The sequence below is a fragment of the Miscanthus floridulus genome, chromosome 3 (genome assembly GCF_019320115.1).
Source record: "Miscanthus floridulus cultivar M001 chromosome 3, ASM1932011v1, whole genome shotgun sequence".
NCBI classification, from domain to species: domain Eukaryota; kingdom Viridiplantae; phylum Streptophyta; class Magnoliopsida; order Poales; family Poaceae; genus Miscanthus; species Miscanthus floridulus.
The window spans coordinates 147,575,352-147,600,349 of record NC_089582.1 but is presented as its reverse complement, the minus strand read 5'-3'; the positions used below and the strand labels follow the sequence as shown (position 1 = coordinate 147,600,349).

General features: G+C 45.3%; 3 protein-coding genes and 1 pseudogene across 6 annotated transcripts; 2 read left to right on the top strand and 2 right to left on the bottom strand.

Annotated features, from left to right (window-relative positions):
- Window positions 1-1,499: 1,499 nt before the first annotated feature.
- Window positions 1,500-3,927, top strand: LOC136542791 (uncharacterized). Its single transcript, XM_066535394.1, has 9 exons — window positions 1,500-1,731; window positions 1,902-2,021; window positions 2,106-2,173; window positions 2,507-2,615; window positions 2,700-2,768; window positions 2,847-2,904; window positions 3,132-3,367; window positions 3,509-3,560; window positions 3,643-3,927. Exons 1-9 carry the CDS (start codon window positions 1,729-1,731, stop codon window positions 3,708-3,710), a joined length of 783 nt encoding a protein of 260 aa, XP_066391491.1. The 5' UTR covers window positions 1,500-1,728; the 3' UTR covers window positions 3,711-3,927.
- A 388-nt stretch (window positions 3,928-4,315) lies between these two features.
- Window positions 4,316-6,998, bottom strand: LOC136547455 (uncharacterized). The gene is made up of 7 exons (XM_066539404.1): window positions 6,416-6,998; window positions 5,863-5,940; window positions 5,627-5,769; window positions 5,098-5,168; window positions 4,928-5,023; window positions 4,679-4,771; window positions 4,316-4,589 (listed from the first exon to the last, which is right to left on the bottom strand). The coding sequence occupies exons 1-7, from the start codon at window positions 6,872-6,874 to the stop codon at window positions 4,507-4,509; spliced, it is 1,023 nt and encodes a 340-aa protein (XP_066395501.1). The 5' UTR covers window positions 6,875-6,998; the 3' UTR covers window positions 4,316-4,506.
- A 1,229-nt stretch (window positions 6,999-8,227) lies between these two features.
- Window positions 8,228-10,448, top strand: LOC136547454 (beta-D-glucosyl crocetin beta-1,6-glucosyltransferase-like; annotated as a pseudogene).
- Window positions 10,449-11,338: 890 nt separating this feature from the next.
- Window positions 11,339-24,739, bottom strand: LOC136542789 (uncharacterized). 4 transcript variants are annotated; one of them, XM_066535389.1, is made up of 28 exons: window positions 24,151-24,739; window positions 23,911-24,055; window positions 23,684-23,805; window positions 22,465-22,581; window positions 22,242-22,373; window positions 21,927-22,104; window positions 20,928-21,099; window positions 19,296-19,417; window positions 19,115-19,206; window positions 18,325-18,361; window positions 18,054-18,114; window positions 17,414-17,562; window positions 17,216-17,286; window positions 16,959-17,129; window positions 16,794-16,862; window positions 16,105-16,206; window positions 15,921-16,010; window positions 15,329-15,413; window positions 15,150-15,249; window positions 14,969-15,044; window positions 14,590-14,769; window positions 14,012-14,134; window positions 13,845-13,928; window positions 13,569-13,753; window positions 13,349-13,487; window positions 13,203-13,262; window positions 12,570-12,674; window positions 11,339-12,456 (listed from the first exon to the last, which is right to left on the bottom strand). In XM_066535389.1, the coding sequence occupies exons 1-28, from the start codon at window positions 24,331-24,333 to the stop codon at window positions 12,343-12,345; spliced, it is 3,264 nt and encodes a 1,087-aa protein (XP_066391486.1). In that variant the 5' UTR covers window positions 24,334-24,739; the 3' UTR covers window positions 11,339-12,342. The 4 variants fall into 4 exon arrangements, with proteins under 4 accessions (XP_066391486.1, XP_066391485.1, XP_066391487.1 ...); XM_066535388.1 differs by having other exon boundaries at window positions 11,340-12,456; window positions 18,325-18,367; XM_066535390.1 differs by lacking the exons at window positions 19,115-19,206; window positions 19,296-19,417 and having other exon boundaries at window positions 11,340-12,456; window positions 18,054-18,116; window positions 18,326-18,367; window positions 24,151-24,738.
- Window positions 24,740-24,998: the final 259 nt, after the last annotated feature.

The window sequence follows — 24,998 nt, the reverse complement described above, 5'->3', positions numbered from 1 at the left end:
GTCTATTTCATCCCCCGGGGGCTCTCAATTTTCCTCTGTCCCTGCCCTGCGCGACTCCGCGTTTGTACTGCGACCAGGAGTCGCTGACTCCACACTCCGCAAGGATCGCAGCCACCAGCCAAGCAGCTATCGCCCGGTTCGTGCCCCGGTTCGTTTGGATTTATTTGGCTTATAAGCCGTATTTTATCAGTCGATGAATAATATTTTTCTCTCACATCAAATCAGCTAACAATACTTTCATTCTCACATCAAATCAGCTAACAATACTTTCAACCATGGCTTATCAGCCGAGCAAATTCAAACGAACAGACCATGCCACCGGGGTCAAGCCCGCCCCCACCAAGCAGGCGTTCTCCCACTATCTAATCCAATTCTTTGCTTTGCCTCTATGTACAGCGTACAGATACAAGTACATCTACTGTTAAGTTGCTGTTGTTTTCTTTTTTCTTGGCTTCCAAACCCTTTGATCTGTCTAAGTGGCTGATTGAGTACTATATATTTTATTGTCAACATAAGATCTGTTGCTTTTTTTTAGAGAATTTTAGATACTTTGCTATTTGATTTGTCTTGTATTTATAAGAACTAAGATTAATTTCTCCATCACTTTAGCATACTAGGGTTTAATTGGTAAATTGGCCCCCTCCTACAGTTTGATTCGGGCTCCGCCACTTTCACCTTGCTACCAAATGGCATACGCAGAGTGTGTTTTATAATGCAGGAGGAAAATCAAGCGTCAGAACCGTATAGTTTTAGACACTAGATCATTATAGGCATTTTTTTATCTGGGTAGCCGGAGCCATGCATGTGGACTCTTTGGCCGAACTCAGTAATTCACAGAATGGTTTGGATTCGATGAGTGTCTCAATCCGTTGCAGGAAAATTTATGGCTGGGATTTGGTGGAAGCGCAACAGACATGTAGCATTTGTTCGACACTTGACGGGCATGCAAGCCGTGAGGGCGCGCGGGGGAAGGGAGGGGAGAGAGGAGTCGGAGTCTCGTGGGGGAGAGAAATCGAGCTAGGACTGCCGGCGGCCTGGCATGGCCTGGTGGCCGACGGCCTAGCGGCGCCCTGCCCTGGCATCCGTCCGGGGGAGAGGAGAGGAGTCGTGCAAGTCCGATGCGGGAGAGAGGGCGTCGGTGAGAGGGAGAGCCGCGCCTGGGGTGGGTGCGGGATGGGACGAGTGATGAGGTTTGGTCCAACCAATCTGGTCCGTTAGAGTTTAGTGAGTGAGAGAAAGAATAGATTAGAGTGGATCTTGATCATTCATTTGAAAGGTTGGTCGGCTTTGGATGTATTTTTTAGGTGCACGTAGGATAGTTTATGACTGCGGTGGACAGTTTTTTTTTGTTTGGCTTTAGTAAAATTCATAACCGGTGCATTACTAGTGAATAGGGAAGAAGATAGAAGATTAACGGAATTCTACGTGGGCCACACGATACAGGCCCAAACTCTAGGGCCCGCCTATACGCACAACCTAGGGCATCAGGAGTGTACAAGATCTCAAAAAGCCCATCTATCTTTTCTTCCTCTCGCGCAGCATCGCCTTCGCCTCCCAACTTCCGCCGCCGCTCCCTCCACCGCGCAGGAGGCCGGCGCTGCTCGCCCGCCCCCGCTCGCGCAGAAGGCCGCCGCCGCTCGCACTACTGGTGCCCTAAGCTCCTATATCCCTCTTCGCCTCTCGTTCCTCCTCCCCAACCCAAAACCCGAGCTTCAGGGTTCCGCCGCCATGGTAAGCCCCCGTCCCTTCTCCGCGCCGCCTCAAATCTGAGACCTCTCCTTGCCCCTAGCTAGCTCTCATGTGTCTCAATCTTCCCCGCTCTTCCCATTTATTCATTGCTTTTCGCGATTTTTTTTACAAGTTTCGTGCTGATTTTTTCCCGTGCACGAGTGTTGCTGCAGCCGCAGGGAGACCACATCGAGCTGCACCAGAAGCGCCATGGCAAGCGCCTGGACCACGAGGAGCGCAAGCGCAAGCGCGAGGCGCGCGAGGTGCACAGGCGCTCGAAGGATGCCCGCAATGTACGGTTCTGATCTGACAAGTTTACGCCCTCTTGGTTTTGTGTGTCCCTGTTGTTTATGATCGCGTGCCTTGTGCTGTTGTAGTTGCTTGGTGCTAAGGGCAAGAGGTTCGCCCAGAAATGCTATGCTGAGAAGGCGCAGATGAAGAAGACGTAAGTGCTTATTTGCTACTGCTCTTTATCTGTTGATAGTTACTTAGTAAGTACATAACTAGTAGATGCATGTATACTTAAGTTTATGCATGGATACTTAAGATGTTCATAACTATTAAGGAGTAATAGATATGAACAACTTAAGTTGATGCATGGATACTTCTAGTAGATGATGTAACCTAATAAGTTTTGCCAAGTAGACTGGTATATCATACGGTCATACCCCGAGTAGGAGTTGCGAGCATGAAAAATTGCTTACGCCACAGTTTCAAGTCTTCCTGTCTGGCTGCATTGTATTTATGTGGGGCTCTGCTTGAATTGGCTCTTTTGCAGCCTGAAAATGCACGATGAATCAACTAAACGACAGAAGGTCGATGATGATGTTCAAGAGGGTGCTCTTCCTCCGTATCTACTGGATCGTGATCAGACACAGCGTGCCAAGGTGAATCTTGGCCTCTCTCCAGCTAATTGTGATACAGTAACGTTTTATGCCATTGATTGATCACTGATGTCTGGTGAAATGTAGGTTCTCAGCAACACAATCAAGCAAAAGAGGAAGGAAAAGGCTGGCAAATGGGATGTTCCTCTGCCAAAGGTGATTCTCAACACAACAAGCTCATTTGAGGTTGCTTTAATGGGTTATTCTCTACTCACACATTTCTTGTCCTTTCAGGTCAGACCTGTAGCTGAAGAAGAAATGTTCAAGGTTCTACGAACTGGCAAGCGAAAAAGTAAGTGATTGGGATTTTTTTAATGAATGTGGAATTTGGTTACCGTTTAAAAGGTTTTATATATCTGTCATGCCACATATCTGCATATGCTTTGTGGAACTGTGATGTGCTAATGAAAAGTTGACAGCTCATATGAGCAACCAATGTCTTCCATTCATAAACTCATAATATAGGACACACGATTTTCCTTTGGTCTGAATAATTTAGTTCATTTTTTCCTTGTGCAGCCAAGCAGTGGAAGAGAATGGTTACCAAAGCCACCTTTGTTGGAGCTGGATTTACAAGGAAACCACCAAAGTATGAACGGTTCATTCGGCCAACTGGTCTGCGTTTCACCAAAGCTCATGTGACTCACCCAGAACTGAAGTGCACTTTCAACCTTGACATAATTTCTGTGAAGAAAAACCCAAATGGTCCAATGTACACTTCTCTTGGTGTTATGACAAGGGGAACAATCATTGAGGTATGCTGAGCATTTTTACCAGTTATTGTACTCAATACTCTGTAGCTGACTAGTGACTATATGGTGCTTATCATGGTTCACTGAGATTAAGTCTTTATATCCCCCTCTTGAAAATTGCTGCTTACAATGGTCTTCTTTCAGGTAAATGTCAGTGAGCTTGGCCTGGTAACTCCTGCCGGAAAAGTTGTTTGGGGTGAGAAATCTGCCAACTTTGCGTTCCTTTTGCCCAACCTACCTTGAATCCTGTTCAATAAACAAAATTTCTTGTGTTGCAGGGAAATATGCTCAAGTTACAAACAACCCGGAGAATGATGGCTGCATCAATGCTGTTTTGCTAGTGTAGAGCCATAGTGAGATTTTGTTTATGATGGTGAATCGACCCATTTGTATCCGCGCTGGTATGCTATTTTTTGACCGATGTCATGGCTAATCCCAGTAGTTTGTTGTGCACCATGGGCATAATGAGCATTCTGTATCTTGTGTGCTACAAATGACTTCACTATTATAGCCTGTTATATGAAGTGAGTAATACAAATTTGCAGTATTTTCTCGAGCTACAACGTCTTAGTTGAACTGTCCTCGAGACATTTGCCTATCAGGCTATCACGTATCTGCCTCAAAAGTGTCAGGTAGGCTATCACGTATCTGCCTCAAAAGTGTCAGATGCTCCTTCAGTTCCAAATTATAAGACACTACCTTTATTATACACTTACACATACACTATGTCTACTTGCATACCAAAAGCAATGTGCAAATCAAAACGTCTTATAATTTAAAATGGAGGGAGTACTATCCAAAAAAATGTTGACCAAGATAAAAAAAAATGTTGATCATTCTGCCCAGTGCCACTAGGATGTTCCAATCAGACACTCTTGACATACTTGGGGTTTGAAAGGTTTCAATCAAATATAAAGTACATGTAATATACAAAACAATATACCGTAAAACTTTTAGGAAATCATTGCTTCATTGAGCATTTTTTATTAACCAATCAAATAAACATGTGAAATACACACACAGCAGTCGCCATGGGAACAAATCATTGCTTTGGTGGACATGAGGATGATGCATTGACGTCCGCTTCTCAGAAATGAAATAAAATCACACCATGGGAAGACGAATAGTCGTGTAGAGGACTTTCAGCAAATGAAAACTCTATCTACGGGAGCTGCATTTGCCACATTTAGATAATTGACATCAACAGCGGCCTTCCCGAGATCTTCTGCGTTAGTGTTAAGAAATCAGTTAAGTTACCTATTATCATGTACAAACGCAAAGCACATTTCATGCCAGCAGAGTTCCAGAACTAACCTTCGTATACTGTTCTTACAATTTGAACATAGTCACGTATTATCTCTTGATAGATAATTCCATCAGGATGTGCATCCAAGACAACTAATACTCCTGTAGCATATTGTAAATTTTAACCATAATGCTTAAGTTATGCATAGAAATAGGGATTCAAAACAGATTAGAGACACCACGGAGCAGGCCTGATTTATTATCAGGAAAACAGCAAGTTAGAATACATGAACAAAGTTGTGTTCAGTAGCCCTGTACCTGGTGCTAACCAAGCTTTTGTCTCATTTGATGGCAAAGGTGCTAACCAAAGGACATTGCGCAAATTCATAGAATCATCATATGGTACATTAGATCCTGTAAAGTAAGGAGTGGAAAATAAATTCAATTAAGTACTTAAAAATACAGTGCCCAAATGATATAAAATTTACCTGCTTGGCAATATCCCAAATAATATGGAAACAATTCCTTATTAAATGCTGGGTATTCTTTAGCATGGAACCTACATCAAAAAAGAATCAATCATGAGTAAAACATCAATATTTCTTTGCATACACTTGACACATTTTGCCTCAAGTATATTAAATATTTCTAGAAGGATACATATTAAAGATGATATATTGATATGATTTATGGCAACCCTGATATCAAACTTGACTTTGCTCCATATGTGGTTAACTCAACTACTAAACTTGATTTTGCTCCATATGTGGTTAACTCAACTACTAAGAGCTTACAGGAGATCCAAGTTCCATCCTTTCCCCCAAGAAATTCCAGCTTCAATTTGCTGATGGTATGTCTGTAGGTTTTAGTTCTAGATTGGCACATGAAAGTAGATAAACTGTAATGCCACCGAAATGACATCTAAACCAGATACATCTTCTGTAACATTTTACTGAAGGGAGATCTGACAGTAGAAAGTCAGGGAACAAAGCCTAAGCAATGATTCGAGGCACTTACAGAATTCCAAGCCGTCCTGTTTCAGATGCAAGGAAAAGATGCCCATGGAACAAATCATAGCGATTCAGGGATACATTTAATCCAACCGAAGGTCCCCGTGCCACAATCAATTCAAACAAGAATGCAAAATATGAATTGATCTCCTGTTAGCAACACAAAGGGCGCAAAACACATGAACAAAATGCAGAGCCTACGATTATAAGGAAATTCAAGCGTGATTTGAGCTAAATCAGGACCTCGCTGGCAAATCGCCTCCCATATGGTGTTCTTGTGAGTTCGCATTTATTCTTCTGGGACGCCTCAACATCTGGCACCTATTGCAATGATCGATGTAGTTAGGCAGTAAAAAAAAACCATAGTTCAGTCGTGGTTACTAATAATCCTAATGTGCGATCTTAAAATTAAACTAGGGCCAAGGACCAAGACTTGTCTGTATGTACACCAACGAATTACTTGAAATTGTTACAAAATGTAACTCAAGGATATGTAATTCATGATATTAAAAACCAAGGAGAAAGCAAAGCCAAAGCCTAATGGTGGTGTCTGTTCCTATTCAATACTTACACAACATAACATAGTCAGAACATGGCCAATCCCAGCTTCTGATCAGTAAACCCAAATTGAAACTGAATTATGGCTTGCACCTGCGCACCACTGCGCACCATCGCGTTTATCATATATTAATCTAAATTTCTTGCTACACTCAAGATAAATTTCCTTTTTGCGTCCTCATCCAAATATTTTTATTTTCCCTTTGCCCGAATGGGAGAACTGAGCATAAATACTCACCGGCAGCATCGTTGGGTCGAGCGCGCGGTGGATGGCACCGGGATCGCCTCCGGAGTCGACGGCCAGCCGGGCCAGCTCCAAGACCGGGGCCGGCGGCCACATCACCATCTCGTCCGCCTCCGCCGCCCCTGCATCGCAACCTTCCAGAAGGAACTTCCAGGGGCCTCCGCGGCTCCAAGACAAGACCTTTGAGTCCGTGGTGAGGTTGGCTGGGGCGAGGAACCGGAGGCAGGCGTGGAGCCGCGAGGCCTCCGCCACCGGCACCCGCGCCGCGGCGCGTGGACCGGCGAGCACGGAGAGGAGGTCCGCGGCTACGGCCTGCGGGGACCTGGCTGATGATGTGTGGGGCGAGGAGGAGGAGGAGGAGGCGCAGCAGGAGACGGAGAAGGAGACGGCGAGGGAGAGGGTGAAGGCCAGCTTCAGCGACAGGGGAGCTGGCAGGAACCGCAGGCGTAGCATCCTCTGTCCCCTCCTCTGACGCTTGTTGCTTGTGCTATCGGTGTTACTGAAGATGACCGATCGAAAACAAGGGGATGGTGCTCCGCGCTTGCTACTGGATCCTCTGCAAACTTGAGCCTAGTGCGAACTGGAAGCAGAATTGCAACGGAGCGTTTTATCTTATGGGATGATTTGGAGACGTTGAGGCACCATCAATCGTGAACATCGTGGACAATTGTTTTTTCAGTCGTTGTTTGGGGGACAAATGTTTTTTCAGTCGTGAACTTCGTGGCGTATAGGAGTATTTTATACTCCTGGTTTGGACAATGCTTGACGGGAGTACCTATTTTGTTGTATAAATAATAAACAAACTAATAAAGCAAGCTCGAGGTCTCGTTCATGTCGTGATCGGAAGAGATTCGTCTTGTAACATTGATGAATCCGTAGGCAAGGCAATCCGAATCCGGAGTGCAGTGGCCAACTAGGCTTACTGCTGCGACTCTGCGAGTGCTGCCTCTTCCGCTTAGTGAACGACCGCCGTCCGTCTGCGTCTAGTGGATCTCGCACCGCCCAGCCGACACCGGCGTCTCGTGGCGGCGTCCGGGCGGGCAAGCGGAGTCGCCGTGTGCCATCTCGCTCGCGGGGTGCAAGCATTTGCAGAATGCCGGGCCCAGTCTGGATCCTTTCCGGCACCGCGGGCCCGTCCTCCAGCGGCTGCCGCCGCCGCCGCTGTCCACGGTGCCAAGACGCAAGCGCGGGCCATCCGGGACCGTGCCGGCCGGTGATCTCTTTTTCTGCCGGCAGCGAAACAGCAACTTCAACTTGGGGGACTTGGGTTGCTTGCTCCATGTTACGTCCAATCGAAGCGCATCTGGACGAACAGTGGTGGGTGATTCTGTCATTCTTGCTGTGTACAGTGCAGCTGCCATCGTAATGGGTCGTGATTTTGGGACGAACCAGCTCACGGCTCTCTAGAGCATTTCGAAACCGGAGGTCAGCACTCTGTAGTCTGTAGAAGGCCGACTCTGCAAATCGCGCGCCATCTGGATGCTGGAGCTTGGAGCCATGGCGGCGGACTGGCAGAAAAAGAAAGCACACCTGGGACACCTACCTCCAGGCGCTTCTCTCCTCTGGAAGGTGACGGCAGAGCATGACACGCGCGCCCCCTACGTGGCCATCGGTCAGGGACGACCGGGCCACGTCGCGAGGCCGCCATGCCGCCTCCCCGCAGCGTTTCGTCCCGCACCCAGACCCCGTTCCTGCATATAAGCCACGCTCCACGTGCTTCCGATCATCGCAACGCACCTCCAACGCACGAATCGCCATAGCCATTCAGCTCGGCGATCACATGGCTGCATCCATCCATCGACCGCCATGGCGCAGGCGGAGCGCGAGCATCTGGGCGTGGTCATGTTCCCATGGCTCGCGCACGGCCACATCACCCCGTACCTGGAGCTGGCCAGGCGCTTCACCTCCACGGACCGCCGCGCCGCCGGCGATAACATCGACGTGACTGTGCACCTCGTCTCCACGCCCGTCAACCTGTCGGCGATCGCGCGGCAGCAGACTTCCTGGATCCGCTTCGTGGAGCTCCACCTCCCGGCGCCGCTGGGCCTGCCGCCCGAGATGCACACCACCAAGCACCTCCCATCCCGCCTCATGCCGGCGCTCAAGCGCGCGTGCGACCTCGCCGCGCTGCGCTTCGGCGCGCTGCTCGACGAGCTCCGCCCGGACCTCCTCCTCTTCGACTTCCTCTACCTGTGGGCGCACCTCAGCACCTGCAGCGCCGCCGCCACCTCCTCCTTCGTCCACTGCCTTGGCAGCGCCTGCGCCGGCCGCGCGTTCCCGTTCCAGGGCGTCGGGCTCGGCAGCGCCGAGGAGGAGGCCAAGTACACGTCCCTGTTCGCCGTCCGCGTGATAGGATTGACCTTGTTGGAACCGGTGCTCCATCGAGTTCACGTTCCTGAGCTGGCTTACAGCCGACCCGGCTCGTTACCATGAGTCTACGCTCCCACAGGTTTTAGGTCCACCAGAGCTACAACATATAATGTCTTTGGGCCTTACTCAACCTAAAAGACTAGTCTTATAGATGAGGGTTCTTCCGTCTTATATGTTGTGCTCCTCTACCATCGCTACACAATATGGGATTAAACCCCAATAAGATTTTTTTATCGGGTTTAGCTTTTCTGACCTCGGGTACAGGCTCTGATACCAATTGTTGGAACCGGTAGTGACCACCGAATTCTCGATCTTGGAGCTGGCTTGTAGCCGGTCCGGCTCGCTACCACGAGCCTGCGCTCCCACAGGTCACAGGTCTCAGGTCCACCGGAGCTGACAACATATAAGGCATTTGGGCCATACTCAACCCAAAAGACTAGCCTGATAGGTGAGGGTTCTTCCGCCTTATATGTTGTGCTCCCCACCATCGCTATACGATGTGAGACTAAACTCCAACATGTTCCAACAGACCTCTGTAAATCTAGCGGCTGAAACTTAACTTAGACAAAGAATTTGTCGATGTACCTCCCAAAGCACAGTCTCGGTCATGGCGTCGCAGCAACGTGGCCTCGAGTGTCAAATTAGAGGTAGCTGTACAGTGAAGGCGTGATCCAGTGGCGGCGACGAAAGCGGTGGCGCTTTCCGTTGCTCACAGCGCGCCCTCTCGATCGGACTAGGGTTAGGACGTCGGTGGGGCGCTGACGGCTACGGTGAACCTAGTATCTCGAGCCTCAGCCCCCACCTCCTATTCATAGCGCTGTGCGACGGGGCCATTGGCCAAGAGAACGGCTGAGCGCCCCCCGCCAGTCCCGACGCCCTGGTCCCCAAGCGCGATTGCCTGCTGCTCAGCCTCGCGCGCTCCTCGGGCTTCGTGGCCGTCAAGACGTGCGCCGACATCGAGCGACCCTACATGGGCTATCTCTCCGAGCTCCTGAACGGCAAGGAGATCGTCCCCGTCGGCCCGCTGCTCGTGGACTAGTCCAACGCCGGCTCCGGCAACCGCGTCACGCGGTGGCTCGACGCCCAACCGCCCGCCTCCGTGGTGCTCGTCTCTGTCGGCAGCGAGTACTTCATGTTGGAGCAGCAGCTAGCGCGGATGGCGCGCGGTTCCCCAAGGGCCCCGATGACGGCGACGACGCGGCGCCCGCGCTGCCCTGCGGGTTTGCCCCGGCGCCCGGGCGCGGGCTGGTGGTGGAAGGGTGGGCACCGCAGCGCCGCGTCTTGGCGCACCCGGCCTGCGACGCGTTCCTGTCGCACTGCGGGTGGAGCTCCGTGTTGGAGTCCCTGGCGGCGGGCGTGCCAATCGTGGCGCTCCCGCTGCACATCGACCAGCCGCTGGGCGCCAACCAGGCCACGGAGCTAGGCGCCGCCGTGCGCGTGCCGCAGGAGCGGTTCGGGGAGTTCCAGGCCGAGGACGTGGCGCGCGGTGCGCGGGGCCATGCGCGGGGAGGAGAGCCGCACGCTCAGACGCCGCGCCTCGGAGCTACGGGAGGTGGTGGCGCGGAACGACGCGGACGGCGCGCAGGTCGACGCGCTCATCCAGCGCATGGCGCGGCTCTGCGGCAAGGGACAGCAGCGAGTGGCCGTGCCCAACTGAATTCTGCTGCGTTGCGCTTGCGCTCTTGTTCTGTTTCGTTTGCGTTTTTGCTTTGAATCAATCAAGTGCCAGAACTTTCGGCCTATTCGAGAACAAATCTGCCTGCCCATGGGCCATGACAGCATGGAGCATGGGCTTCTTGTTCTTGTTGTATAGCACTCAAAAGCCCAGTTAGGAAATTGGTAAATTTTCCATTGGGCCTTTCGGCCTAGTCGCATGTGTCACTTATGACTGCCCAGCTTTATATATTTGTTTGTTTGGAACCAAAATACATGTTGGTGGGTATATAGGGATTTGAATAGACGAAAAAAGGACCGCAAACCTGTCTCTCTTTTTTTTTTCTACTAGCAAACATGTCCGTGCGTTACGACGAGAGAAAAAAACTATCAAAAAAAGCTATCAAACATTTATGAAGAACAATGAGGATAGGAATGGTACATATTATTTATGTCTCACCATTTCTAATTTATTTAGTTATGACCATGACAATATAATATAAGTTAATGTTGGTTACGATATGGCAATATGCTATTAAGTTTGTATCTACTTAAAATAGAGTCTCGAAGGATTTCATATCCATTGCAACACAAATAAATGATATATTGTAACTTTAATTTTCAGTTTGCGTGACCATTGAGGACTCATAAAAATCTATCTTGATTAAAAGTTAACAGGGTGTTAGTTGCCGACGTGTCAAGAATTAGTTTGTCCACTGATGATTGTGATAGGAGGCCTCTCTCGACTTTTCACATGCTAACCTTATCGGAGATTGCAAAGATACATTTATTTAGACTGGATGAGACAATAAGGTGCTCAAGACCTACGTATCATTATATATTAAGAAAAAGAAAGAGGGGTACGAAACCCCAAAACCAAACAACAACAACACACATCGCTCCTAAAATTTTAACTTTTGCTATAGGTCTATCTGCCCACAGCCACACCTCTTGACGTTTACCATCAGCAGGGTTGCCCCCTCCATCCTCGTCTATTTATTACCCTTAAGTGTTCTTTCTTTCGCTCATCCCTCCCTTCACCTCTTCACATCCTTGAGTCTATTTATTGCCTTCCCATTCATCCCTTCCTTCACCTCTTTACCCTCTCTTATCAACATGAGCTTCATGCTAACATCCACGACTCTTGTCCTTTTTGACGCTGCTGCCCCTGTGAACATGTATATGCCTCCATGACATAAGTTCTACAAACTGCGCATCCCTGACATAGACGTACAAAGAAATGCCCTCATGTGCATCTATAGTCCTGAATGTGGCTACACTGGATTAAAATGAACCGAAATTTGCTTACATTTGTAGCACGAATACAATGCACATGTGTGCAAATTAACCTATCAATCCAAGTTTGAATTGAGTTCACGGTGACGCGGCCGTGCAGCCCCTTCCGGTGGCGCCGCCCGCCGTGGTCGTCGTGCGAGTTCTGGTGCGACGACACTGGGTGCGTCAGGCGGTACACCATCACCGACGAGCGCAGCACCGGGAAGCAGGGGTGCAGGATCGTCGACGCTACCACCGGGCCTGCGGGGTGGCGCTAGGGGAGGACGTGCTCTCCCTAGTGGTGGAGCCTCACGCCGACCACTCGCTCGTCATGGGGCTGGTGCTCGTGCACGGTCTCATGAACCACACCATGTGAAGCCAAGCGACCAGGCTCTGTTAGCCGAGGCGACTCATGCCAGTGATGTACTCGCTGGCCGACACGGGTCATGGCAGTTATGTACTGCTGCCGGAGTCCGTCACTATTTGCTTATAGAAACGAAACCCGAATGAATAAAGGTTTCCAGCAAATTTAACTGGAAACCATCTATACAAAAGGCTATTCTTGTTACCACTATCTTCTCGGCTGCTTCTGTATGTACAATTCATCTAAAGCGTTATTTAGGCTACATAAAGTAGCTCAGCGATGTCTTCTGCCTCGACCCGCCTTCTCCGTAGAGGTCGTTCCATTGGACGAGCTCATTCATATTGTTTGAATCCGATGATATACTAGCACAAACCTAAACACAAGGCCAGTCATGTTAGCAACACATTCTGATCATGAGCAGAGATTATAAGACAAAATAAATGATAGTACTCCTATTAGGTAGTGCAAGTGGCCGTAACATTTTACCTGCTCATGTGCGTGCTTGAAATCACTAAACTTTAGGGAGCGAACGTCGCCGCTACAACACTGAGGTGGGGCTGGCCTATCTTCTGCTTCAGCTAAGGTTCTCTCCTGCATTGCACATAATAATCAGTTAGGTGTGTTTAAGTTACAACAACAACAACAACAAAGCCTTTAAGTCCCAAACAAGTTGGGGTAGGCTAGAGTTGAAACCCAACAGAAACAATCAAGGTTCAGGCACGTGAATAGCTGTCTTCCAAGCACTCCTATCTAAGGCTAAGTCTTTGGGTATATTCCATCCTTTCAAGTCTCCTTTTATTGCCTCTACCCAAGTCAACTTCGGTCTTCCTCTGCCTCTCTTCACGTTACTATCCTGACTTAGGATTCCACTACGCACCGGTGCATCTGGAGGTCTCCGTTGCACATGTCCAAACCATCTCAACCGGTGTTGGACAAGTTAGGTGTGTTTAAGTTAGCAATAAACAAATTAGGCAGCAAATCAAACTGAATATACATAAAATAATGTATGCCACATCAAAGCTTCTAGCACAGAAAATTTCATCCTTATTACATTGCTTATAATAATGTTGTAGACAGCAAGAAAACAGATAGGGAAGTGTTCCAAGAATATCAGCTGACCTTCTTCTCTCTTTCAAGAATTTCCCTTATGGGGCAATGTGCTGCAGTTATACACAGGTTCTGCAAAATAGTTGTTGCCATCAACACAAAGAAGCGAAATTCAGAAAGAGGAAATAGGATAAGAAAGAAATATCTTAATAGAATACCTTCAGATCACTGCCTGAATACCCATCTGTCAGGTTTGCTAGTGCCTCCAGATCTACATCATCTGCCAAATCTTCTTTTGCTAGTATTACACTAAGAATCTTCTTTCTGTTGGGTGCATCTGGCAAGTTAACCATCAACCTAAGGAGAAGTTGTGGCCGGGTTATTTATTACCATGTCACAATTGGCAGAAAAGTAGCATAAACACGGAATGCAATTTACCTCCTGGGGAGCCTCCTGACAACAGCCTCGTCAAGATCAAATGGCCTATTAGTGGCAGCAAGTACCAAAACGCGTTCTTTGTCTTTTGTCCTAAGACCATCCCAGTTCACCATAAACTCGTTTTTCATCTTACGCATGGCCTCATGTTCCCCTGGATTCTCACGTCTACCCAGCATGCCATCAACCTAATATACAGTACACAAATCAATGAGTAAGCTAAAACAGTGATACAATGAACTTATCATGTCATAGGCGATTAAGAAATTCATCACTAACCTCATCCACAAAAATAACACTAGGAGATATTTTGCTTGCAAGTGAAAAAACAGCTTTCACATATTTTTCTCCCTCTCCAAACCACTGTTACAGTTACAGGGTTGAAATCAGCAAAGTAAAAAGTACTCCAAAATGAGAACTGCATGAGTATAACATTACACAAGTACCTTCGAAGCAATGCTTGACATTGATATGTTGATAAAATTAGCACCAGCCTCTGTCGCAACAGCTTTGGCAAGCATGGTCTTACCAGTGCCAGGTGGACCAAAAAGCAATATCCCTTTGCATGGCTGGGGCAAATAGATGATCAGAACTACGATTGCACACAGGTATGAGTCCGAAAAGAAACATTACATTAAATGTAACAAAAAAATACCACTAGGTAACATTCAGCATCCTAACTTTATAGCAATTCCGTTGTTTCGATTTAATTCAAGAATACAAGATAAGAAACACACAGACGAATGATTTTGGTAAGGAAAGCCTCAACAATACCCCCAAAAAAATCACAAGGGGGGTGTCATTGACAAAGTCAAAGGAAAGAAAACTGAACTCCAGGAAACAGAAAGTAATGGAGTTATTAGTGGGGAAAAATAGCAAACCACCAATCTAATGCTAGATCTGTGTGTCCGCAATCCACACCTTATGCATGACTAAACATACAGATACATTGGGCTTTCAAGAAGGGTCACAGTTCAAACAATAGTTTCACAAAAAAAAATGAAGTTTAGAGAATGGCATGTACCTTCATAAGTTGTCCTTTGGAGAATAACTCAGGCCTTTGCAAAGGAAGCATAACTAACTCCTTCAATGTTTCCTTGACATTTTCTAATGCTCCAATATCCTCAAAGGTAACACCAATCTCATCTGGAGGGATGACGTCTGTAAGAAGACGTTTTTCAAATTCATTCTCCGTGACGACATCCTAGCAATGACAAAGAGAATGTGAGACAAAGGCAAAAATATAAAGTTATTTTATCATGGTAAAAGCAGATAATGAGACAACAAATTTATTTTGTTGACACTCAGTGTAGCACTATGTATTCTTTATAAATAAGAGAACAATTATAGCGTGCAGTCATAATAACATGAGGCTATCTTAATAATTCGAGAAAACAGGTCACCTTGAATGACTTCTTTGTGCTCTTCTTCTTAGGGTCACTTTGGATACTTTCCAACAAATCAACTCCATGCTTAAGGCTGCAGTTTAGCAAGCATCAGCAAAGCAGTCACCAGATAAAACTGGGAAACAGAGTTTCCCACAACAATACCAAGTTACAAACCAAGAAAGTTTAGATACAATACCTTTCACCGGAAAGGACAACTCTCGCATCCTTTCCAGGAGTTTGAATAGGGCGATCCTTGAGTTGATAACTCAAAGCATAACCAACTATTTTATCAACACCTGAAAACACAAGTAGCAGACTAAAGCTACAGAGACTAAATTATATCAAATCAACGAAGAAAGCAGTTGTTCTACTTACATTCACTTGTCAGACTCAGATTACGATCTTTGACACAAACCACTGATTCTAAATCAGTACATTCCATACCATGGCGGGTTAGAAACTGCATCCAGCAGCAGAAATATATTAGCGAAGTCTTTATCGCAACACAAGAACAGAAATGGCAGTAGCATGAAGTAAAAAGCCCATGCAGTATACGACTAATATATATAAACAACTCCAGAGTCCCAGATAGGTTTGAATATTCCCCAGAACTGTATTAAGCCCATACAGAAATCAGTCAATACAGTGCTTTTATACCGTCCCAACCCTGTATATTAAGGACGTTGACTAACAGAACAGCAGACCTAACCCCATTATGTCTATAGATTTGCAACAAGCATGACACACAGCAAAGGGATGTGCAGCCAAACAATTACTTTGACTATAAAATGAGAATATTAGCACTAGTGAGGTTTTAATGAAAAAGAAAAATTAAGCATTACATGTTACACCGATTATTGAATTCGGAAGGCTAACAGACCAGGCACCAGACTACCAGAGGAAACAAACGCAAATAAGTTTATTATAAATAATAAAACATAAAGGACTATCTTCACGACACACTTACAGATTGCATTTTCAAAACATTAGCCTTTGCCTTAAGAATTTCAATGTCACGATCCAATAGCTGTTTCCACTGGGAGAGTTCTTTTTCATCCTGTAACATATTTTAAGAGTTAAAACTTGCAAAAGAAAATTCCCAGATATATATATAATATATACACACTTGAGAACTAACACAAATGACAGACCTGAGGAGGTTCAATTGTCACTTTATTTGGGAAAAGTTTAGTTATATGCTTTGACATCTTGAGTGCTTCTTTATTTTTTTCACTCACCCGTCCAAAGCTATCCTGCATCGAGAATACAACAGATTGTAAAATACAGCATAATAATTGTAAGGGTGCACTACAATCAAACATGTAATTTGGTAACCACATAGCTCCATCAAACAATGAAAGATGGAAACAAGTAAACACAAAAAATGAAAGCACCATTTCCATCATAGTAGGTTGATACTGAGTGACTTGAACAGTACTCCCATCCATTCCAAATTATTAGTCGTTTTAACTTTTCTAATAAGCTTTTGCTATGCACCTAATTAAACGCTATGTCTAGATACTTAGCAAAAGCTATGTATCTAGAAAAAACCAAAACGACTAATAATCTGGAATGGAGGGAGTAAATTGCAATAGGTAGGAAACATTAACCCTCTATTATCCTTATCTTCTAATGTAACAATGCAGCACATGGTAAATTGGAAATATTAACCCTCCATCCCACATCATCCATCTCATCATATCATAGTCCACAAACTAGCGGGAGCCAGCTCACAAAAGTCTCGAGAACTTTAATACAAATGAATCACGGAATAACATAGTAGTATTTAAGGTAAGCAAATTCAATTTGAAAGGTAAGTAGAATCAACTATTAACTGCACCTGGAATGCAAGGTCAAGTATTGCTGCTTGGCTGTATGGGAACTTGAGCCAAGGAGACCCATTGTTCGACTGCAGATAATACAATTAAATAGACTTTAGTTATACAAGAAGAGGTGAACGATTAGAGATTTAGAGCTGAGCGTAAATTCTCCTCAGATGCAGTACCTTATCTTTCCGAGCATCTGTCTGAATCTGGGACCCAACAATAAAAACTCCAGCTGGGAAACTTTCAAGCTTATTCTTTAGACCATGGTAGGTGTAATTATTTCCACATATTTTCTCAACATCCTTCAGAAATAGGATTACAGGCTCATGTTGACTTTCTTCAGAGGCAAACTGCGAAGATAACCCAATGAGTAAATTAATATAAAAGAAAACAAGATATCGATACAACCAAGTGCAGACTGCAGAAATCCTATCACCTCAAACACAACATCAAATGAATGTTTGGCTCTATCTTCCCATCCTGGACCATCGAGGCATAGAGAATCAACTGGCAGATAACAATGAATATACAAAGTGAGTTACAAAGTCACAAAATGACAACATGCAGCATAAATTTCTGATCTAGTCATAATGGTTTAAAGATATAGAAATACAAGAGAGCATGCGAAACATACCAGAACAGAATAGGCCATGATCAAGCTCACAATTGCCTCCAAGATCAATGCCCCCAGGGATCTGTTTATCAAATCTGACTCCAACTTTTGAGGATCCATTTTCCGCAAAAGGAAGCCTCACTTCACCCTGTGAACCGTAATCAGGAGCTCTGCAGATTGAAAAAGGGATAATAAGCCTAGACATAAGTAAATTATTTACACATGTAACTGAGCGAGGCTCAGTTATAAGTTGGCACTTGTCAGACTAACAAGCATGAACTCAACATAGACGAGCACATGGTCTTTGTTCAATCGGGAAAACTATACAACCACAGATGAAGTACACAACTCAAGTGCCAAATATCAATTCAGCACCAAACCAGATACCATTTGCACAAAATAGAGTTGAAGATGATTACAGTGAATATAAGTTAGCCTGTACAAATGGTGATACCTAGTTGACCTTGAATGATACTATCTATGAATCCCCCGAGCCACAAATGATTGATGTTTTGGATCAAACTCATGAAACTTTGACCATCACTAACTTTTTTAAATATTTAGTTTGGAAACATGGCGCCTTAAAAATAACTTTCATAATCTAACGAAGCAAGCGAGTACATCAGAGAACCAATCATAACAATGCAACTCACAAACATACCTCGGTCCCTCGAGCATAAACCCTGATGATCGAGGAGGACCAATGTACCTCACCCTATCACCTGAACAAACCATGAGCAGGATTAGTACAGCCTGGAGTGAACAATGGTCTATATCTGATCGCAGGTGGTTTCATTATCACCATGAACATAGTGGAAAAATACTGCAATTTCCTGACAACTTTCTACAATGTAGATGAAGGCTAGCGTACTCAGTTTCACAACAAAACAGCATTAAAAATTAGGCAAGGCAAACTATGTAGATGATCTTACCTTTTTTGTATGGTTCTGATTCCTTTGACTTTGAAGGCTGTCCCTGAAACAAAGATATAATCAAGCCCAAAATTAAACTGGAGCGATACCAGAAACAAACATAGAAAAGGATATTTCTATCCCTTTTTCTTTTATAATCATTTTTTTCTCTTTCCTTCTTAGTAAACAATGTTATCAGATTTTGTCAATGTAATTCCTAGATTATTTGATTTGTGAAAAAAAGGCATTACACATTATTGCTTCTTCCAAGCTTTTTGCACTAGAACTTTTCCACCACATACAAGTATACAACAAAATCAATTTACATCGTAACATATATATATTAGGCAGGCATCAAGATACGAAATTACTTAGTGAAAAGCTAATGCTACAGATTTTTTATGTGCTTGCTAATAGAAGAAATGCTGCAGAACCTTACTGCAATTTTGAGATGCAGATTACTTGAAGAGCCAAGATTCTAATAGGAAGTGAAACATATCATGATTGCAATAAATAATAGCAGCATTACAAAATATAATGTCAAAAGATCACAGTATCAGGAGAACTTGGGGCACGTTTTGGTTCTTCTTCTATGGCAATGTTAATGGGTAAGAAATTAAATAAGTAACCTTGCCCAACATTTGTTTCATGCATTTGTTCAGAGCAAAATGGCTCTCCTTCCCTAGCAAGGATTTCCTTTACCACTACAAGGTTAGGCGAAAAAACAAGCATGCCCTTGGCTGTGATGCAACATTAACTATCGCACAATAGTATCAGTACTAAGCAAAAATAACAACGTTAAGAAGCTTACACCAGACAGCAGTGAATAATCTATGACAAGCAGCTTAGCACCAAAGTATTTGGTAAGTGCCTTAACCAGTAATTCTTGGTAGATCTCGGACCCTATAAAAAGGCAAGTTATTTTTACATGCATGCAGCAACAAAAGTTTTTAATTGGCAATGTGGTGATCATATAGAGCAAGAGCAAATACCTGCTGGACCAGATAATAGTACCCTTTTACAAAGAGAAGATATATCCTTTGTCCACTTGGTGGATTCCTTGCAGCATAGGTTTACATATGCTGATGACAGGAGAACATTTTTGGTATTTTCACTGCAAGGATGAGAAGCTACTAAGAGATAGTTCATAACTACAGGATACCAATCAATCAACAGGCCATTAGCTTCATGGGTGACATACTTGGGTAATCGGTATTTACCAGCCCTATTCAGTTCTACCGATTCATTACTAGTTAAACAGCATTATTTAGAGATAAGAATTACAGATGAACTTGGATGCAGGATTTGAAATGCGAAGATAAATTTTAGTTAGTATAAATAATCAAAAGAAATACAGCTCAACAACAACAACAACAACAACAACAACAAAGCCTTTAAGTCCCAAACAAGTTGGGGTAGGCTAGTGTTGAAACCCAGCAGAAGCAACCAAGGTTCAGGCACGTGAATAGCTGTTTTTCAAGCACTCCTATCTAAGGCTAAGTCTTTGGGTATATTCCATCCTTTCAAGTCTCCTTTTATTGCCTCTACCCAAGTCAACTTCGGTCTTCCTCTGCCTCTCTTCACGTTACTATCCTGGTTTAGGATTCCACTACGCACCGGTGCCTCTGGAGGTCTCCGTTGGACATGTCCAAACCATCTCAACCGGTGTTGGACAAGCTTTTCTTCAATTGGTGCTACCCCTAATCTATCACGTATATCGTCGTTCCGAACTCGATCCCTTCTTGTGTGACCGCAAATCCAACGCAACATACGCATTTCCGCGACACTTATCTGTTGAACATGTCGTCTTTTCGTAGGCCAACATTCTGCACCATACAATATAGCAGGTCTAATCGCCGTCCTATAAAACTTGCCTTTTAGCTTCTGTGGTACCCTTTTGTCACATAGGACACCAGATGCTTGGCGCCACTTCATCCACCCTGCTTTGATTCTATGGCTAACATCTTCATCAATATCCCCGTCTCTCTGTAGCATTGATCCTAAATATCGAAAGGTATCCTTCCTAGGCACTACTTGACCTTCCAAACTAATATCTTCCTCCTCCCGAGTAGTAGTGCCGAAGTCACATCTCATATACTCAGTTTTAGTTCTACTGAGTCTAAAACCTTTGGACTCTAAAGTCTCCCGCCATAACTCCAGTTTCTGATTCACTCATGTCCGGCTTTCATCAACTAGCACTACATCGTCCGCGAAAAGCATACACCAAGGGATGTCCCCTTGTATGTCCCTTGTGACCTCATCATCCATCACTAAGGCAAACAGATAAGGGCTCAAAGCTAACCCTTGATGTAGTCATATCCTAATCGGGAAGTCATCCGTGTCTCCATCACTTGTTCGAACACTAGTCACAACATTGTTGTACATGTCCTTAATGAGCCCGACGTACTTTGTTGGGACTTTAAAGAAATACAGCTCGACAGCAATATTACTCTTCAGTAACCAGTAGTACTGCATCATTGTAATTATGCCATGTTATTACATTAACAAAAAAAAAATGTGGTGTTGCAAATTCATACATTATGATGTTACTTAATGAACTGCAACATAAAAAATGCATAATGTACTGATATAACAGAAAGAGCTGCTGAAATGTGAGTGCATACCTAAGATAATATGGAAAATTATCAAACGACTCGGATATATCACTTGCACTTATAGCTGCTTTCTTCAAATCATCCTTCAAAAGTTGGTGTCGACCAACTGTCATATTTTCTTCAGAAGGGCAGTAGCTCTGTTCCCCCATAGTCTTACATAAACTGCTGACTATCTCCTTATCTGTTCAAGACCAAACAGTAGATTTCACCTTAAAATTATGATTCCAGTTTAGTGCAGTGCATCATTGCCCAACAAATAAGGCTAAGAGCATCTCGAAGAGGCTCTCTACATGGCTCTTTACCGCACAAATTAGAAAACAAACCAAAAAAAGATGCTCCAATAGACTCTCTAAATCACTCTCCAAGTCTCCATCTTTTCCACTCTCCAAAACCACCCTTCTCGCTCTCCACTTTTGGGAAAGGTATGCAATATATGGTAGTTTTCTTATGAATTTTTTCACACAAAAATATGATAAGCTATTGGAGTATACTAGAGAATAAAAAATATTTCTCGAACACGCAGGAGAGCTGCGTATCATTGTATTAGTAGAAGAAAAAGGAGTCATACATACAAAAATTGGAGAATCTGTTGGAGGCACGAGAGAATATTCATTGAATGGTTCTCCAAATATAGATATAGAGATTGAATTTATAGAGGCTCTTGGAGTTGCTCTATGGATGCATAGAAATTCCATTCCCTAGACCCCATCTTGTGTGAGAGCTTTCAACACTAGGTTTTTAGTGCAGTGAAATTAAAATGTATCACAGATTTTCAATTGCTGGCTAACTCCTAATTTGTTCAAGATCAAACGGCAGAGTTCGACTTGAAACTATCTCTCATTTAGAGCAGTGCAATTAAAAATATCACAAAATCTTGAAAAGCGTGGGACTAGGAAACATAAATAGATACTTAAAATTATCTTGAATGGCACATGCTAACCACATCATAAGTTAGCATGGGATCGATGGCAAAATAAAGCTGATATATTATAAGGCTCAGTGGCTCACCATGAGGAACCAGTGGAGGTCGGCCATTTCCAAAGTTAAATGGTGTTGATATTTTGGTTCCTTTAGACGACAAATGATCCAGTGTGCCTTTGACAGCTGGATATTGTTCTTGTTGGATGACACATTTTGAACACAAAGATGATGTGCTTGCTTTTTCCTCCGGAAGTTGCTCAAATATCTGCCAGCACATTAAGGAATTTCGTATCCAAATGGATGTTTGTATACACCATCAAGAATATTAATGGCAAGCTTCCAACAAGGGAAATAGATCTCAGAGAAGCACAGAAGAAAGTAGCTGGTGGTGGGAAAGGATACATAAGCATGCCTCCCAAGAGAAACAAAAATGACTTCATCACCACCGGTGATGGTGACTTTAGCAGCTTTGTCCAAGGCCTTCCCATTGACATGGACAACTTTGTTCATGTAGATCTCAAGGGCAGCACCCCTCTGGTACAAAAGGTCATCACTGAGAGTCAAAAACTCAGAATACAGACAAGAGTAGTAGGATATGTGCAAAGAAACACAAGGAAAAGTGTACCTTAACATGCTTCAGTTTGCAAATAAGTGACCCAGGAGATGTCTCGGTGAGTTTCAAGTCACACTTACCGCCATGGCCAATAGTGAAATGAGCAGGATAAATTGGAATTGAGGGATACTGAAATGGCAGAGAATTAAAACAACGAATTATAACTCCACAGCACACACTAACACGGTAGATAAATGGGATTCTGCCGATGTGAAAAAAAGAAACGATTCCGTCTCTTAAGAGGCAAGGTTGGATAGCCTCTTCCCACCACCATCATTCATCAACCAGACAACCACTATGACATGTGTATAGTGAACAAGCACTAACTAGCCTGAGAGCTAGGCATCTTTTCTACCCCACCCATCCCACTTGACAACTTTCGTCTATGAAAAGTACTAGGGGAATATGACGTAAATTCAGGTTGCAGGGCTGCCGCCGTTAAAAATGAATGTGTACTATTTAGACCTTTTACAAATTGTGAGGTGAAAATCTTCTGCAACATAAACAGTGGGCCAGCAGGGTAAATGGACTAATGGAGAATGCAGGACACAAGGAGCTTGCCATAGCTAAAGTTGACTATGACCCAAACAAACAATAATAGAATGATGATGATTGATAAAATACCAGCCAATTACAAGAATATATAACGTGCATTCAGGTATAGGTAGCATAATGCCAGGAGATACAGATAGCGTACACTTGAAAGGAGCATAAGAGCATTATACTTCAAACTACACCATGTTATCAAAGTTTGACAAGATACAATAACAATGCAGCACATAATGGTTTCATGTTGCCACCTGACCTCATGCATGATGTAATACAGCACACCAATCTACATTAGCTCTAGTAGCCAGTTGAGATATTTTGCTCATTCAGAAACAAAGCTTTAGGAATGGAATTGCAAAGCAACTCAACAACTTACAAAAAAATTGTGATTTCAGTCCAATATTTGTTTCAGGATGAAATGGTTTAAGAGTAACCTAAATGTGTTCACTAGATAGTTGTTGGCATTGCAGTGCAGTACAGCACAGTACATGATGATTTGGCTACAGATGTTCAGTTCTCCACTCAATAAATTACAGTATTGCCTAATGCTTGACTATCGCCTAATAATGGGCTAATGATTAAGTCCTTTTTACTTAATCTCAAAAGATGATCAAAGCATGTGAGGCATATCATTTCCACTGTTCCAAGAGTTGAATAAGCAACCAAACCAAACGAAACCAACCTCAGAAGACTGGGAAATCAATCTACCCCAGGCCTCAGCGCGGCCACTGGCGGGCCGCGCCTTCCAGAGCGTCCCCTCGTCCGTCGGGAACGCCCTCACCGGCCGATTCTTCTTCCTCCTTCCTGGAAACCAAGAAACCAACCGGATCAAGAAGGGCCACACACCAAACCCAACCGTAAAGATACATCGAGTCGAGGCGGCGCGGCCAGGCGGAAACCCCCACGCACCTTCGGAATTGGAGACGGTGGAGGACGCGGCGACGTTGACGGCCGGCGGCCTCGCCACGCCCTGCAGGTTCTCGACGGAGCTGTCGAGCACGTCGACCGCGGCCGGGTCTACCGCCTTGTCGCCGGGTTCCGCCACCCGCGCAACCTGGCACGCAAAAGCAGCGGCGGCGGCGTCAGATCAATCAATCCGTCCGTGGCCCCCACAGAAACCCCGCACGAATGGACGAACAAGCGCCGTACCGCGACCTTGGCGCGCTTGCCCGATCGGCTCCGGGACGACGGCGGGGGCGGGATCGACGCGGGCTCCGCCGGCGCGCCCGCCGTCGTGGGGGACGCCGCGGCCTCCGCCTGCGTCGGCGGTGGCGAGGACTCCTCGGCCGGGCCCCGGCGCTTGGCCGCGGAGCTCCGCCTGGTGTCGACCATCGCGCGGCGGCACGAGGGAAAGGGGGCGGGCGGGCGCGGGTCTGCCCCTCGGCCCCGGATCGGAGACGCAAACGAAGTCGGAGCGGCCGGCGCGGGGAGGGGGCTGGAATGTAACTTCTCTTCTCGGCGACGGGGCCGGGCGAGATGCCGGGCGCGGGCTCCTCCCTCACCCTCCTCCTGACTCTTCCGTTTACGGAACGCGCAGCAACAAAGGTAGGTGCGATGCCGATGCGCAGCGCGGGGTGGGGTGGGGGCGCCCTGCTTATATACTCCCGCCCGGACGGAATCGATCCGCGGCGCGGCGGTTCACGCCGAGTTATCCCCCCCCCGGCTCGGAATCGGAGGAGAAGGGAGGGACGTGCGGGGCCCCACCTGCCTTTCTGCTTCTGGGTTGTTTAAGCGGCGCAGCCTTTTGGGCCGCTGCCGACTTGCCTGCCACTCCAGAGGGCAAAGGTGAGGAGCCGGCTCCGCGTTTAGATTACGAAAGTTTTTTTGTTTTGACTAGCGTAGCATGTTCGTTTGTATTTAGTAATTAGTGTCTAATTATGGATTAATTATGTTTGAAAGTTTCGTCTCGTGATTTCTCACTCAACTGTGCAATTAGTTTTTTTTTCGTCTACATTTATTACTCCATGCATGTGCCGTAAGATTCGACGTGACACTTT